This window comes from Populus trichocarpa, chromosome 8 (assembly GCF_000002775.5).
Source record: "Populus trichocarpa isolate Nisqually-1 chromosome 8, P.trichocarpa_v4.1, whole genome shotgun sequence".
Classification (NCBI taxonomy): domain Eukaryota; kingdom Viridiplantae; phylum Streptophyta; class Magnoliopsida; order Malpighiales; family Salicaceae; genus Populus; species Populus trichocarpa.
In genome coordinates, this window is record NC_037292.2 from 9,027,600 (window position 1) to 9,040,681 (window position 13,082).

General features: G+C 35.3%; 1 protein-coding gene across 2 annotated transcripts; it reads left to right on the forward strand.

The window, feature by feature from the left end:
• Nucleotides 1-4,144: 4,144 nt before the first annotated feature.
• On the forward strand, nucleotides 4,145-11,568 carry LOC7471427 (probable RNA-dependent RNA polymerase 1). 2 transcript variants are annotated; one of them, XM_024606035.2, is made up of 6 exons: nucleotides 4,145-4,298; nucleotides 4,563-4,632; nucleotides 5,915-6,419; nucleotides 7,159-8,990; nucleotides 9,291-9,441; nucleotides 10,515-11,568. In XM_024606035.2, the coding sequence occupies exons 3-6, from the start codon at nucleotides 6,147-6,149 to the stop codon at nucleotides 11,343-11,345; spliced, it is 3,087 nt and encodes a 1,028-aa protein (XP_024461803.1). In that variant the 5' UTR covers nucleotides 4,145-4,298; nucleotides 4,563-4,632; nucleotides 5,915-6,146; the 3' UTR covers nucleotides 11,346-11,568. The 2 variants fall into 2 exon arrangements, with proteins under 2 accessions (XP_024461803.1, XP_024461804.1); XM_024606036.2 differs by lacking the exon at nucleotides 4,145-4,298 and adding an exon at nucleotides 4,377-4,458.
• Nucleotides 11,569-13,082: the final 1,514 nt, after the last annotated feature.

Sequence of the window (13,082 nt, forward strand, 5' to 3'; positions counted from 1 at the left end):
ATCTAAAATCTTCACTGTTCCCTAATTAGTTGGCAGTTGCTTGTCTGCACGAGAAGTGGAGCAGAGGGGAGTCTAGTTCTCGTAGGCAGGTTTTTTTTTTTTTTAATCATTTATCCATCTGGTTTGAGCTATAGATTAGTCTTACTTTTGTTTTTGAATGCATGGAACAGTGACTTAAGATTACTGATTGGATTTGTGGTCGGAGCAACATGCCTCGGCCATTTTAGAGCTGTTCCTATTTGGTGCATTACCTGTCAGGATGTCTTCCTGATTGTGATTCTCTCATTTCTAATATGTTAGATTATTCACTTCTATTTGTTTCCTGATGTTTTTCCACAATCATTGTTTGAGAGTAGGTATTACGTGTTACCCTTTAATCACTTAACGGATTCTGGAGAATATAGTGCAATTTATGTAATTAGCTGGGGCAAGCCAGTTTGTGCCTAGACCAGGAAAACGAAACAGGGATCTTTGAGGGTTACTCCCTAGCTAACTAGCCTTAGTCAGTTCTATTTTCCTTAGATGATTGATTGTTTCCTCGGGAACAAATCTTCTTGAATGTTCAAAGCTGGAGTTCCGTGAAAATCCTGGAATCTAACACGGTTTCATTTTCCTCGACTATTGAGCTGGAATTCTCAGGGGATTGTTTATGATCTGTGGAAACCTTGGCCTGACAGTTACCTTTGTTGGAGATATCATGAGTTCTTGATATAAATTTACCAGGCAAGAGAAGTTGCGTCAAGGGAATATTTGGCTGATGGTGGTTCTCTCTCTAACATAAGTGCTTAAGAGACCGTTTGAAATTCATGATGGCAAATGTAATAATGCAAAAGACAATACAATAAAGAGGGGATGCCATTTTACTCTATCTGCAATCTAAAAGCAGATGATGATTATTATTATAGTACAGAAGAAAGTGTGAGTGATGCATAAGTCATTGGCTTGAGAGATATAAAGCGTTTTGGAATTGAGTGTGCCTATCTACTTTCCCATAGCACGAAGTTAACGAGAAGGTGCTCAGCGGCCAAGCAGACCAGACTAATTGGATAAGCGACATCCAACTTCTTCCCATACAAGTTGTCAGTTTTCCGAAGCTTATTACGAGTTGCCTTGATAATTCCACCTCTCGTTTTTGGTCAATCCTTGGATGATCCTCTGCTTCCATGGCAAGGGAAGTAGAAAGCTACTTTTGCATTTCTGGGGCTACTTTTTTCATGGAATATAGTACGTGGGGGACATACAAATTACTCGTAGAAGGCAGAGGCAAATGCCTTCTCCATTTGATTGGCCCAGCTTTTGAAGGTATTCACTGGTACACAAGTTTTTCTATTTTTTTCTCTATCTATTTGCAATTGCTTTGATTATGTTCTAACTTCAAGTTGGGAACTCGGGACATGGAAATGCAGCTGGGAATATCATCGAAGGGATCCTCTTGTGCCCATAAAATAAGAGACTTCGATGTATCTGTTCCCTCCGCTGATGGGAAATGCCTTTATTGGGTTTTTCTATCAATATGATATTGCATTTTGTTTCTGTAAAACAAAATCTTATTTAATAACAACCCTTTATTTATTAACGTTGTTAGAAATTAATGGTTGATCAGTGAAATTATGACATGTTACTTAAATTATTTTTTACCAGGATTTCTTTTTTGCAAAATACCAAATGATTTTGAAAAATAAATGTACTGTTCTAAAAAATGAAATGTAAATATATTCATAACTTTAGAGAAATTATTAACGTGGATAACAAATATAATGTAAATAAATAAATATTAGTGGCATTGACATGTGATGAATAGTGATATTTCATTTGTACTCCGTCGCGGGTCATGTATTTTTTTATTAAAAATATTATATATGCAGACTTTTCTAATATGTTTCTGTATATAAAAATTCAAAACATAAATAAAAAAGTTTATGTATACATGTAATAAAATAAATTAAGAATTATGTTATGTTAACAAATAAAAAAAACAGTCATTAACTATAAATAAAGACAAAAAAAAATTAAGAAACATATATATATATATATATATATATATATATATATAAAGATATTTGATCTCGCAGCACAGGTTTTTGACCCAGCCGTGTTTAATAACTTTGTTTATCAAAATTAAATTTTTATTTAATCAAATAATAATAAAAATAGATACACATGAAATTGATTAAATAAAATAAAAATAAAAAAAATATTATGTAAGGTTATATATATTAAAAATATTATCAAAAATAAATATTTCTATTCATATAAAACATAAAAGAAAAAATTTATAGATGAATTAGAATAATTTATTCAAAAAATTAAATATGTACAAAATAATTAAAAAATAACAACTATTTGAAAAAGTCTAAATAAGTAAAATAAAAGGAAGAAATGTTATTAATTTAAATCTAAATTAAAATATTATTTTGAAAAAAAAACAGAAAAATAAAAAGGAAAATGCTAAATGTTGTGGGGCCTAGCAAGTCATGCTAGTGCTCACTCGCATGCTTGACCCTCATAATTGTTTGTTAGTAGGTGTTGTTAGTCCTAATTTTTTTTTTTTAAGAAACAAGATTCAGATGACGTGTTATTTGACTGTGTCCCGATTCCGGTCATCGTGATCGCCGAATAATTGAGGTAGAAGGTTTTTTACCAAACAACTCATTTTCAACTCATTTTTTACCAAAAAAATCATAGAAACCTTATTAAATCAATTTATGACCTTAAAAACCTCAAAGAACAACCCAAAACTCGAAATCAGACATAAACAAAAAATCTTCTCAAGGTCAAATATGTTTTTTAGACGGTTTTAATGTAAAACAATACCTAAATGAAATTCTCCTCATCATATGAAACCATTTGATATAAAAATCAATCGTTTTGGTAATTAGAATCGGTGTTAACGTTGTTTTTTTTTCTCTATTATCGAAATCGGATAATTTTCTCTTCTTTCTCAAATTAAAGACTAAAAAAAATGAAATTTTGAATTAAAATTGATTTTTTTTATAAACTTAAAAAATTGGAGAGATTCAATTCTTATAATTAATAAAAAAAAATGAGAACTAAGGTGGATATTTTGCAAAAAAAAAAAAAACCTTCTAGAACACCACCCATCTTCCTGTGTGCTTCGTTTTAGGTTCCTCGTCTCTGAATTTTCTCCATTGATTTTAGCTAAACTAGCCTCCAATCAAACCTTCAAAAGACAAGATTAGAAAAAAACAGAAAAGGATATAAAAAAAAAAAAAAAAAACCTCATGGTAACAGTGAATCTACGATTCCTACGAGTCTCATTCCAGCGCGTGGGGTTAGAGTCTTTGTAATTATCCTCGTCAACCCACAAGTCAATTGGAGGAAGATACAGCACAGGCACTTGGAAGCGAGTTACCTGCCAAACTCTAAAGAGAACTCAAGCTCACTGCCAGTTTGCTCCACTTTCCATTTCATTGGCTTAAAGGACAAAAGGTCAAGGTTAAACTTTGACTCCATTAGTTTAAACTAATAGGATTCCGTAACGTGTCACTCTCATGGGTACTTAGGTGAGAAGTTTGTTGGGGCCCACAGGTCGTGCTTATGTAACCTTCCGTACAACAGCAAAAGTTGATGTTAAAGTCTAGAGATAAATTCGAATAGATCCTCCAACTATAATGTTATTTTCAATTACAACCCTTAACACCAATTTAAGCAATATTACCCTAAAAGTACCCCACATTTATCCATGTTCTCTCCGCCATTAGTTTCAGCTCAAAACTCCATTGAAGAATCTTGTTTTTTTTTATCATGTGCATTGTTTTTTTTTTTTACTTTGGAGATAAAAAATAATCCACAATCTAGGCTAATTAAATAAGATTGATGGAATGGTTTCAAAGATGTTGTGATAGAAACTAATATATATGTATATGGTGAATAAGATGGAATTAGGGTTTACTCTTTACTTATAAAGTGAAATCATCATAATTCACGAGTCAAAAACATGTTTTTTAATAAATCTTTCGAACTAAAACTGGTGATGAGTCAACATTGATAGATGCAAGATAGTTTTAGAGTAATATTGTTTGAATTAGTAGTGGAGGGATGTCACTGAAAGTGGCGTCATAAATAGGGGGCTTATTTGAAGTTATCCCTTGACTTGTTTTTATTAAAAACAGTCTCTCCTGTATTTCTTGTAGTAAGCAGCCTTGCACTTTCCTTGGCCTGAACTTCCTGTTTGTATGTAAAATTCCTTTATATATAGCTCTTGAAGGACTCTACTTCCTTTCATAGTGGAGGGTTAGCTGTTGATTTATCATCGTCGTCATCTATACAATCTCTTGGTAAGACTCATCATCTTCTGCATGTATAACAAAAGTCTGTTCATTTCTTTAGCTCTCTCAGGTCGATCAGTTCCTGTTCCACAGACAAACACAAACATTTCTTTCTGGTTTTCAAGGTTGTGCTATGCTTGTGTTGTTTTGCTTTCGAACGTGACAAAAGGTTGCATTATTAATCATTTCTTGGATTTTCTCCTGGGCTCTGGCTAGTTGTGTACTTGTAATATCATGTATTCTTCTCTTGACTAGCACTCTCATTTTGTTCAGGAAATCCAGTGTTTACGCTGCCTCTACCTAAGGAGCACGCCCGCTTACCATCTCTCGCCTAATCCTGTGGGTATGTTATGTACGAGTGTGTTTTTTGCTTTCTTTCTTTCTAACTATAGTTGTCTGCCTAATGGGTTGTGACAAGCATGCATTGGAGAATTTTCATAGCATTTTGTTTGATGACTTCATTCGCAAGTGAGTGACAGAAGCAATATAGCTGCTTCTTGGAATTTTTAGGATTGCTGTTATTTTCGAATTACAAGGCTCATGTAGTTATGTGTTGGTTTTTATGTCTTCGTCACAAATCACATGAAAAATCAGGGATTTTGTCTACTTTTCCGATTCTTTATCATCTTCTTAAATTTGTACTGGTGTTAATATTTATTCACTTTGATATATTTCTTCTCCATAATTTGGGCTGCCTAGAGAACCCACCATCTCTATTTTCCTACTAAATTACAAACGTCTGAAAGTCAAGCTGCAGCTAATCAGTGTATCAAACTTTCGAAAACTAATCAACTGTATTCTTAATTAATCCCTATGAGAATCATCTACTTTCCATGGAAAAATTGAAGATTTCATTATATATCCTGACCGTTTATTGCCTTCAATGGTTTCCCTTTATATTATTTTCCTGAAATATTCTGGAAAGAAAATTTAAACTTAAATATGTCTCGGAAAGTGAATAAATTTCTTGTAAATGTAACATGCAGCTTTTATTGCAGTCATTTTCTTTTTCTGTTGCCTACTCACTATAAAACGTCAAGACTCGATTTTGCAGGTCATATTACTGACTAGTCCCGGGGAAACAATTTTTCGTTGCCATTACATGCATCATACTCAAAGTTTCTAGGTTCTTTTCCTAGGTTGCATTAATAAGACACTGCTTCCATGCCAAAAATTTGCTCTGTTTATTGAATCTCCATTGTCCATACCGTGAGTTAGATGGATCTTCTCTTGTTTGATGACCAGTCTAATAAACTCAAATTTGAAGCACTTTCTAGTCTGAATACTCATTTCAGGAGGCCCATTCATCATTGCCTCGCATCCAATGAGAGTCTTGATGGTTGCATGCATGAAATTCTTTAATTAATTGAGACATATTGCATACTCTGTATTTATTCTGTTGCCTCTCATGTCATTTCCTTAAGTATTCATTCCTTTAGCTTGTGAGAAAGTGACTTTTTATCAACCTCGAGGCATGTTTGGAAATTTTCCTTGAATGAAATCCTCTGAAACTGAGTGTGTTCCAATCAAAATTTTAAATCTACTTCTTTTAAATCTGAGCGTGTTCCAATCAAAATGTGCTGTACGATCATGCGTTACTAATTCTATACTCCATGAAACTGCAGTTAAAGTTGACTGGAAATAGGAAAGACGATTAGTTTGTATCGTTTTCGTACCGTTGAGACTTCTGAAGATATAAAGGAATTTCTGGAGGAGTACTCTGGCGACGGAACAGTTGTATCTGTTGATGTTGATCAAACAATAAGTGAGGGGTCAAGAACCAAGGCTAAAGTTCAATTCACAACCAGTGAAGCAGCTCAAAAGGTCAAGCTCAGGTCTTATCTGAAAGTACGGGATATGGATTATGATATTGTTCCAACGCGAATGGCCGCTGAGTATACCATAGATAACATAACACTGCACTTTGGATGTCAAGTTTCGAAAGAAAAATTTTATGCTCTCTGGAATAAGGAAAATGTTTCGGTAAAATTTGGTTTTGGAAACAGGAAAATCTACCTCTTCCTGACGTACCTTTCTACAAAATACAAGCTCGAGCTATCTTACGAAAATATTTGGCAGATTGAGCTGCATCGACCTCGGGGACAAGCTAAGAAATTTCTCATTGTCCAGGTTTGATAGTTTAAATTTCTCTCTAGATTCTTTATTGGAAGTAATCAAATGTTGTATACTTTGAATGGTTTGAATGGTAGACTGGCAATCACCATTGGAGCCATGATCCACAATACTGCATATTTTTTCTTAGGAAGAATTTTGCAACCATCTCACGCATGAGTATCTATGCTAGGCATAAGATACATCGAGCTGATGTTTTTCTGAAATATTTGAGTTTTGTTGAATCAATACTGGTTTTTGGCCGAACAAATCTAACTAATCATAACCAGAAATTCTTCTCCATGACAAACGAAAAAAGAAGTGAGCTAATACTAGCTTAGCCAAAAAATGAAGAAAAAACTCTATTATTGAAATTAGAGACTAGATGGAAGCTGATTGAAGTCTCTTTTAACATAAATCTAGTGTTGGTCTCTGGCTATGAAACGACTCCTCCATGGAAGTGTTTGTTCTTCTGTAGCTCAAATTTTGTAAGAGATTCATGTCCTGATTTTGATATTGTGAATCTCGTGACAATTTTGCGAAGTTGTAAATTCCATTTTATGCTGGATAACTAATGAAAGTTCATAGTTCGCAAAATTCTGTTGAATAAATTATGCTATATGCCGATAGTTTCCTGCGTCGTATGAGATATGAAAGTAAACTGTAGAAAGTCCATGCCTTCATTTCTTGAAATAAAATGCTTATTTTGTTTAATCTGTGTCATAGTTGAGTAACACCTTCTTCTTTCAATTGGTAGATGCTCGGGGCCGCCAAGATTCTTAAGAAAGATACTGATGATCAGTGGGTCCGAGATGTTGATTTTTCTCCATCTTACTGCATTGGCCAATCTTCTGCTTTGTGCTTGGAGCTTCCACGCAGCGGCCAACTTCCTAATTTTCAGGAAAATTTTCCCTGTTATAAAGAAGATGAAGGTCGCTTCTTTCTGGAAGTGGGATCAACTTTCTGTCGCGTGTCAGATCTTGTTCCCATTTTGAGGGAAGCTCAAGGAATTGAACTGCCATATGACATCGTGTTTAAAGTCAATTCCTTGGTCCAGCATGGCTATCTTCCTGGACCAGCACTTGATGCAAGTTTCTACCGTTTGATCAATCCATCTAGAGTAAACATTGCACACATACAAAATGCGCTTGAGAAACTGCATCATTCGATGGAGTGCTGTTATGATCCTGTAAGGTGGCTGCGGGAGGAATATCGGAAATGCATCTCCACTGGCAGACTTCCTACACCACCTGCAGTTGCCGTAGATGATGGATTGGTGCATGTACGTCGGGTTCAGATAACCCCTACTAAAGTTTACTTCCGCGGTCCAGAGGTGAATCTCTCCAATCGCGTTTTACGCAAATATCCTGATGATATTGATAACTTTCTCCGGGTTTCTTTTGTTGATGAGGATCTAGATAAACTTTTTTCAACAAATATATCTCCACGGACATTTTCTGCAATCGAGGGGAGGCAAACCAAGATTTATCAAAGGATATTGTCGACTCAAAGAAATGGCATAGTTATTGGGTCTAAGAAGTTTGAGTTTCTAGGTTTCTCATCAAGTCAACTACGAGAAAGTTCTCTTTGGATGTTTGCTTCTAGAACTGGGCTTAGAGCAGCGGATATTAGAAGATGGATGGGTGATTTTCGTGAGATAAAGAATGTGGCCAAATATGCTGCAAGGCTTGGTCAGTCTTTTGGCTCATCGAGGGAAAGTTTCAATATTGATGAGAAGGAAATAGAAAAGATTCCGGATATAGAGGTTAGAAGTGGTGGAGTCGACTATGTATTCTCTGATGGTATTGGAAAGATTTCAGCAGCATTGGCACATAGCATAGCACAGAAATTTGGCTTTCTAAGTTTTACTCCATCCGCCTTTCAGATTAGATACGGCGGGTACAAAGGTGTTGTGGCTGTTGATCCCACTTCCTTAAAGAAATTGTCATTGAGGAGAAGTATGTCAAAGTACAAATCAACTAACACTAGCTTAGATATTTTGGGATGGAGCAAGTATCAGGCTTGTTATCTCAATCGTGAAGTGATTACTCTTCTATCCACCCTTGGAGTTAGGGACCACATTTTTCAAAGGAAGCAAAAAGAGGCCATAGCTCAACTAAATGCTATTTTAACTGATCCATCAAGTGCACAGGAGGCACTCGAGTTGATGGCTCCAGGAGAGAGCACAAACGTTTTGAAGGAAATGCTTGCATGCGGTTATAAACCGGGTGCAGAGCCATTTCTTGCAATGATGCTGCAAACATTCTGTGCATCAAAGTTGCTTGATTTGCGGACAAGAGCGCGGATATTTATTCCAAAAGGAAGAGCGATGATGGGATGCTTGGATGAAACCAGGACGTTGGGATATGGTCAAGCATTTGTTCAGTATTCTAGTGCTAGACATGGGCAGTTCCGTGATCATTCCAGAGGTGGCGAAGCAGTGAGAAATACTCAGATTTTGAAGGGAAAGTTAATTGTCGCAAAAAACCCGTGTCTACACCCAGGAGACGTGCGGGTCTTAGAGGCTGTGAATGTGCCAGCTTTGCATCACATGGTGGATTGCATCGTTTTTCCCCAAAAAGGAAAGAGGTAAATTTCTTATTTTCTGTAGTTTTTGGTTTGAAAAAGACATTTTGAAGAATCGATATTGCAGAAATCCTCTTTTTCACGATGAGGTTGCCATTGTCTATCTATAGTTTTGTGTTAGTCAGACTTAACTACATGCTACAAGATTTATTTATTGCTTGTTGGGAAGGTTCTAGATTTTCTTAATGAAAAAATCATTTTACTGTACTGTTGTATCTTCTGTACGAGGCATTGCTTTTCCACATGGGCATTAAATTTCTTTACGCAAGCATTGCTTTCTGATACTGGTTAAATTTTGATCAGACCACATGCAAATGAATGCTCGGGAAGTGATCTAGATGGAGATGTTTACTTTGTATGTTGGGACCCTGATCTTATTCCTCCTCGGACATTTCCACCCATGGATTATACGGCAGCACCAACTACGATTTTGGATCATGATGTTACGATAGAGGTACCATTCAGTCACTTGGTAGTGTGCTAACGTTTGTCTGAGACATCTCATTTTTACTCTTTAACAAGCAATCATATTGAATCCTTTGATTCAGATGTTCTTCTCATCATTTCAATTTGTCATTTCTAATTTTCGCATAAATTTGCTCAGGAATCGTCTCCTGAACATAAATGTCATTAATTGTTTTATTCCTTGACATGTTTCCAAATTCTGGCCTTTATATACTAGAATTTCATTGCAACCATTGAAATTTATGTGTAGCTGAAATATATTTCATATTTATTTGGATAGAAAGATGGTTAACAGAGATGCATTTATCTACCTGCAAGTAGCCATGGTAATGGCATCCTCATTAGTTTAGAAATTTTTCTGCCAGCAGGTGCTGTTTTCTTGATGAAACATGGAGAATAATGTGCAATCCTGCACTTTTTCGCTCTGATAACTAACGTGGGGGGGGGGGGGGGTATCAGTAGGATATTAGAACATGGCACTTCATTGGATCTGGATAAGAAAAAAGACTAAAAATGTCGCTATTGTTAAAGGCAATGTGCCTGCTACTAAGACTTGCCTGGAGTCTGGACAGTGGAGGCAGGAGAATTTCAGTAGCTAGTTATCAGGAAAGAAACTATTAGATGGAAACGTTATTGTGACATAGACCAAGATATGACTCTGAGAGAAGATGTAGTGGTTGAGCCCTTAAACATGGGAAAATCTAGGACTACGGTTTATTCGAAAGTTAATTTTAATACATCGTATCCAGTGCCATATATCATTACTTACAAATTTGTGTGTTCCACTAATGAGAATATAATGTGCTATTACACAGTTTGTTAGGCTCAAGGGAGATATTTTTTTTTTCTGATATTGATATATTGCCTGGATAGTTCAGCATTGCTCGATGGTTTTATGTCCAAAAGTTCCGTTGATTTGAATTCCTGGTAATTAATGAAATGTTACATAGTACGGATGTTACAGGAAGTTCAGCATTGCTCGGACCTCATATACAAACACATCTCTGATTCATATACTGATAGACCTTTTCCCTTTGAGTTAACTTCACTACAATGTCACAGGAAGTTCAAGAGTATTTTACGGATTACCTTCTCAACGACAGCTTAGGGATCATTTGCAATGCTCACACGGTCTTTGCAGACAGGGACCCTCTCATGGCAAGAAGTAAAGAATGTATTGAGCTTGCTCGGCTGTCCTCAATCGCTGTTGACTTCCCCAAAACTGGGGTGCCAGCTAAAATCCCTCGCGAACTACGTGTCAAAGAATATCCAGATTTCATGGAAAAGGCAGCGGATAAACGTACCTATGAATCCCAGCGTGTGCTTGGAAAGCTTTTTCGAGATGTAAGAGACATTGCACCAGACACGAGTCCCGTAAGATCCTTCACTAAGGAAATGGCAAGGCGGTCTTATGACCCTGACATGGAAGTGGATGGATTTCAGAAGCATATCGACGAGGCTTTCCACTATAAAAGTGTGTATGATAACAAGTTGGGGAACATGATGGATTATTATGGGATCAAAACTGAGGCCGAAATAATCAGCGGTAGCATCATGAAAGTGGGGAAGTCTTTTGACAAGAAAAGAGACTTTGATTCTATTAATTATTCTATAAGGTCCTTGAGGAAGCAAGCTAGAGCCTGGTTTGACGAGAGCGACAATAGCCCTGATGATCTTTACGCAAAAGCATCAGCTTGGTACTACGTCACATATCATCCTAGCTATTGGGGTCGCTACAACGAGGGAATGAACCGAGTTCATTTCCTCAGTTTTCCCTGGTGTTTTTACGACAAGCTAATTGACATTAAGAAGGGCAAAGCATTGGGTGGTGGAGGGGCTTCGCGGTTGACATCACTGGTGCACCGGTTCAGTCAAGCTTCATTTAGAGATTGAGGACAAGAAGGCATCCCTTCTCCTGCCTCGCTGAAAAATTTGAAGCGGATGTTTAATTTGCGTGATACTACCATGGTTATCCTGTGCGACTACTTGGTTTTGCTTATCGTTATTACGTGGTGTATATATGCAGTCTTGTTGTAAGGAGTGATTTTTGTCATTAGTTCGGTGGTTGTAATTTATCAGGATTTCTGTAATTCAATAAATGTTTGGTTTGCCTCTTTTTCTCCTGGTAGATCCTTGCAGATATAAGATACGATGCTTGCTTTTCCGTAGATATTTACAGACAACAACCTATTTTGGATCACTGATGCCATCTCTAGTCTCTACAGCATTACTGTTGAGAGATGTCATATGTGCACACGTGAGCTGTAGACAATATCCCATATTAATTAATCCCCGAGTGACTTTTATATAAGAAAGAACCCATAATCCAACGGTCTGGATTCTTTTATTATAGTGATTGTAACGATTGTTTTTTTACTTAAAAATATACTAAAATAATTTTTTTATTTTTTTAAATTTATTTTTAATATCAATATTTTAAAACAATCTAAATATATAAAAAAATTATTTTTTAAATAAAAAAACAAATACATACGGTGCCCATATGTGGTTGTGGCTAATTTAAAGCTATTCCAATCTAATCTTGTTGTCGAGATAAGAAATTATGAGTGTCTATTGCATCACGGTGGTTAATGCCGGTTATTTTTACGTTCCAAAAATATTTTTTAAATAAATTAATTTTTTATTTTTATTTATTTTAAATTAATATTTTTTTAATATTTTTTGATTATTTTATTATTCTGATATTAAAAATAATTTTTAAAAAATATTATTTAATATATTTTTAAATAAAAATATTTTAAAAAATAACTACTATTAATTTACTAAATACTTGGCGTAAAAGTGATGATAGAAAAATGATGTTATAGTTTAGGATAGAAAAGTTCCTTCGTATGCGTTCCTATCTGGCCAGCAATTTACTCGTATGAGGTCGTCTAACGTAAAATTGATGGATGATATCATGGAGCTACGATCGATTTGTCACTTTTACAAATGAATTTTTTCTTAAAGTAGAATTTACAGCTCCACGAACATGAACAGTTTAGAGGGATCACAATGGAGGTGAACGGAGACCAAAACTACTCCTCGACATCTATGTATTTCAGAGGTGTAATGGTCATTCTTTTAGACCGGACCTTGTCACCGGCAAGCTTCCATCAAAGGTCCGAATTTTACTTTATTTTCATTAAATAAAGTGTATGGTTCATACACAAATATTGAAATAATTTTATAAGTATCAAATAAAGTGTACTTGGATCGCCATTCACGGAGCCGACCTTCGCCGATCTTGCTTTTGTTAGCCTTTAGCTTTTACAATAATTGAAATAATTTTGTTAGCTTTTGTTTTTTGCATGTGATTGGGTTTTAAGGTTTCAAGTGACTGTTGAATTTGACTATTGTCGGAGAGAATGACATAGGTTATTTTTTAAAATATATTTTTTAAAAAATTAAAGTAATAGTTTATTTTTTAAAAAATATATATTTTTTATATAATCACATCAAAATAACCAAAAACATACAAAATTTATTAAAAAATTCAAATTTTAACAAAAAACAAGTTAAATCCACCAGCCAAACACGCCCTTGCTTTTGCCCTCTACATATATTTGATTATGTAACTTGACCCGGAGGACGATTCTTCTAATCCTATTTTTATTATCAAATAACCGT

Excerpts from the sequence above, each read along its gene's own strand:
- LOC7471427 (XM_024606035.2), top strand. The coding sequence starts at position 6,147 with ATGGATTATGATATTGTTCCAACGCGAATGGCCGCTGAGTATACCATA. Across the intron at positions 6,420-7,158 it reads AGAAATTTCTCATTGTCCAG|ATGCTCGGGGCCGCCAAGAT; the intron begins GTTTGATAGTTT and ends TTCAATTGGTAG. Across the intron at positions 9,442-10,514 it reads ATCATGATGTTACGATAGAG|GAAGTTCAAGAGTATTTTAC; the intron begins GTACCATTCAGT and ends ACAATGTCACAG.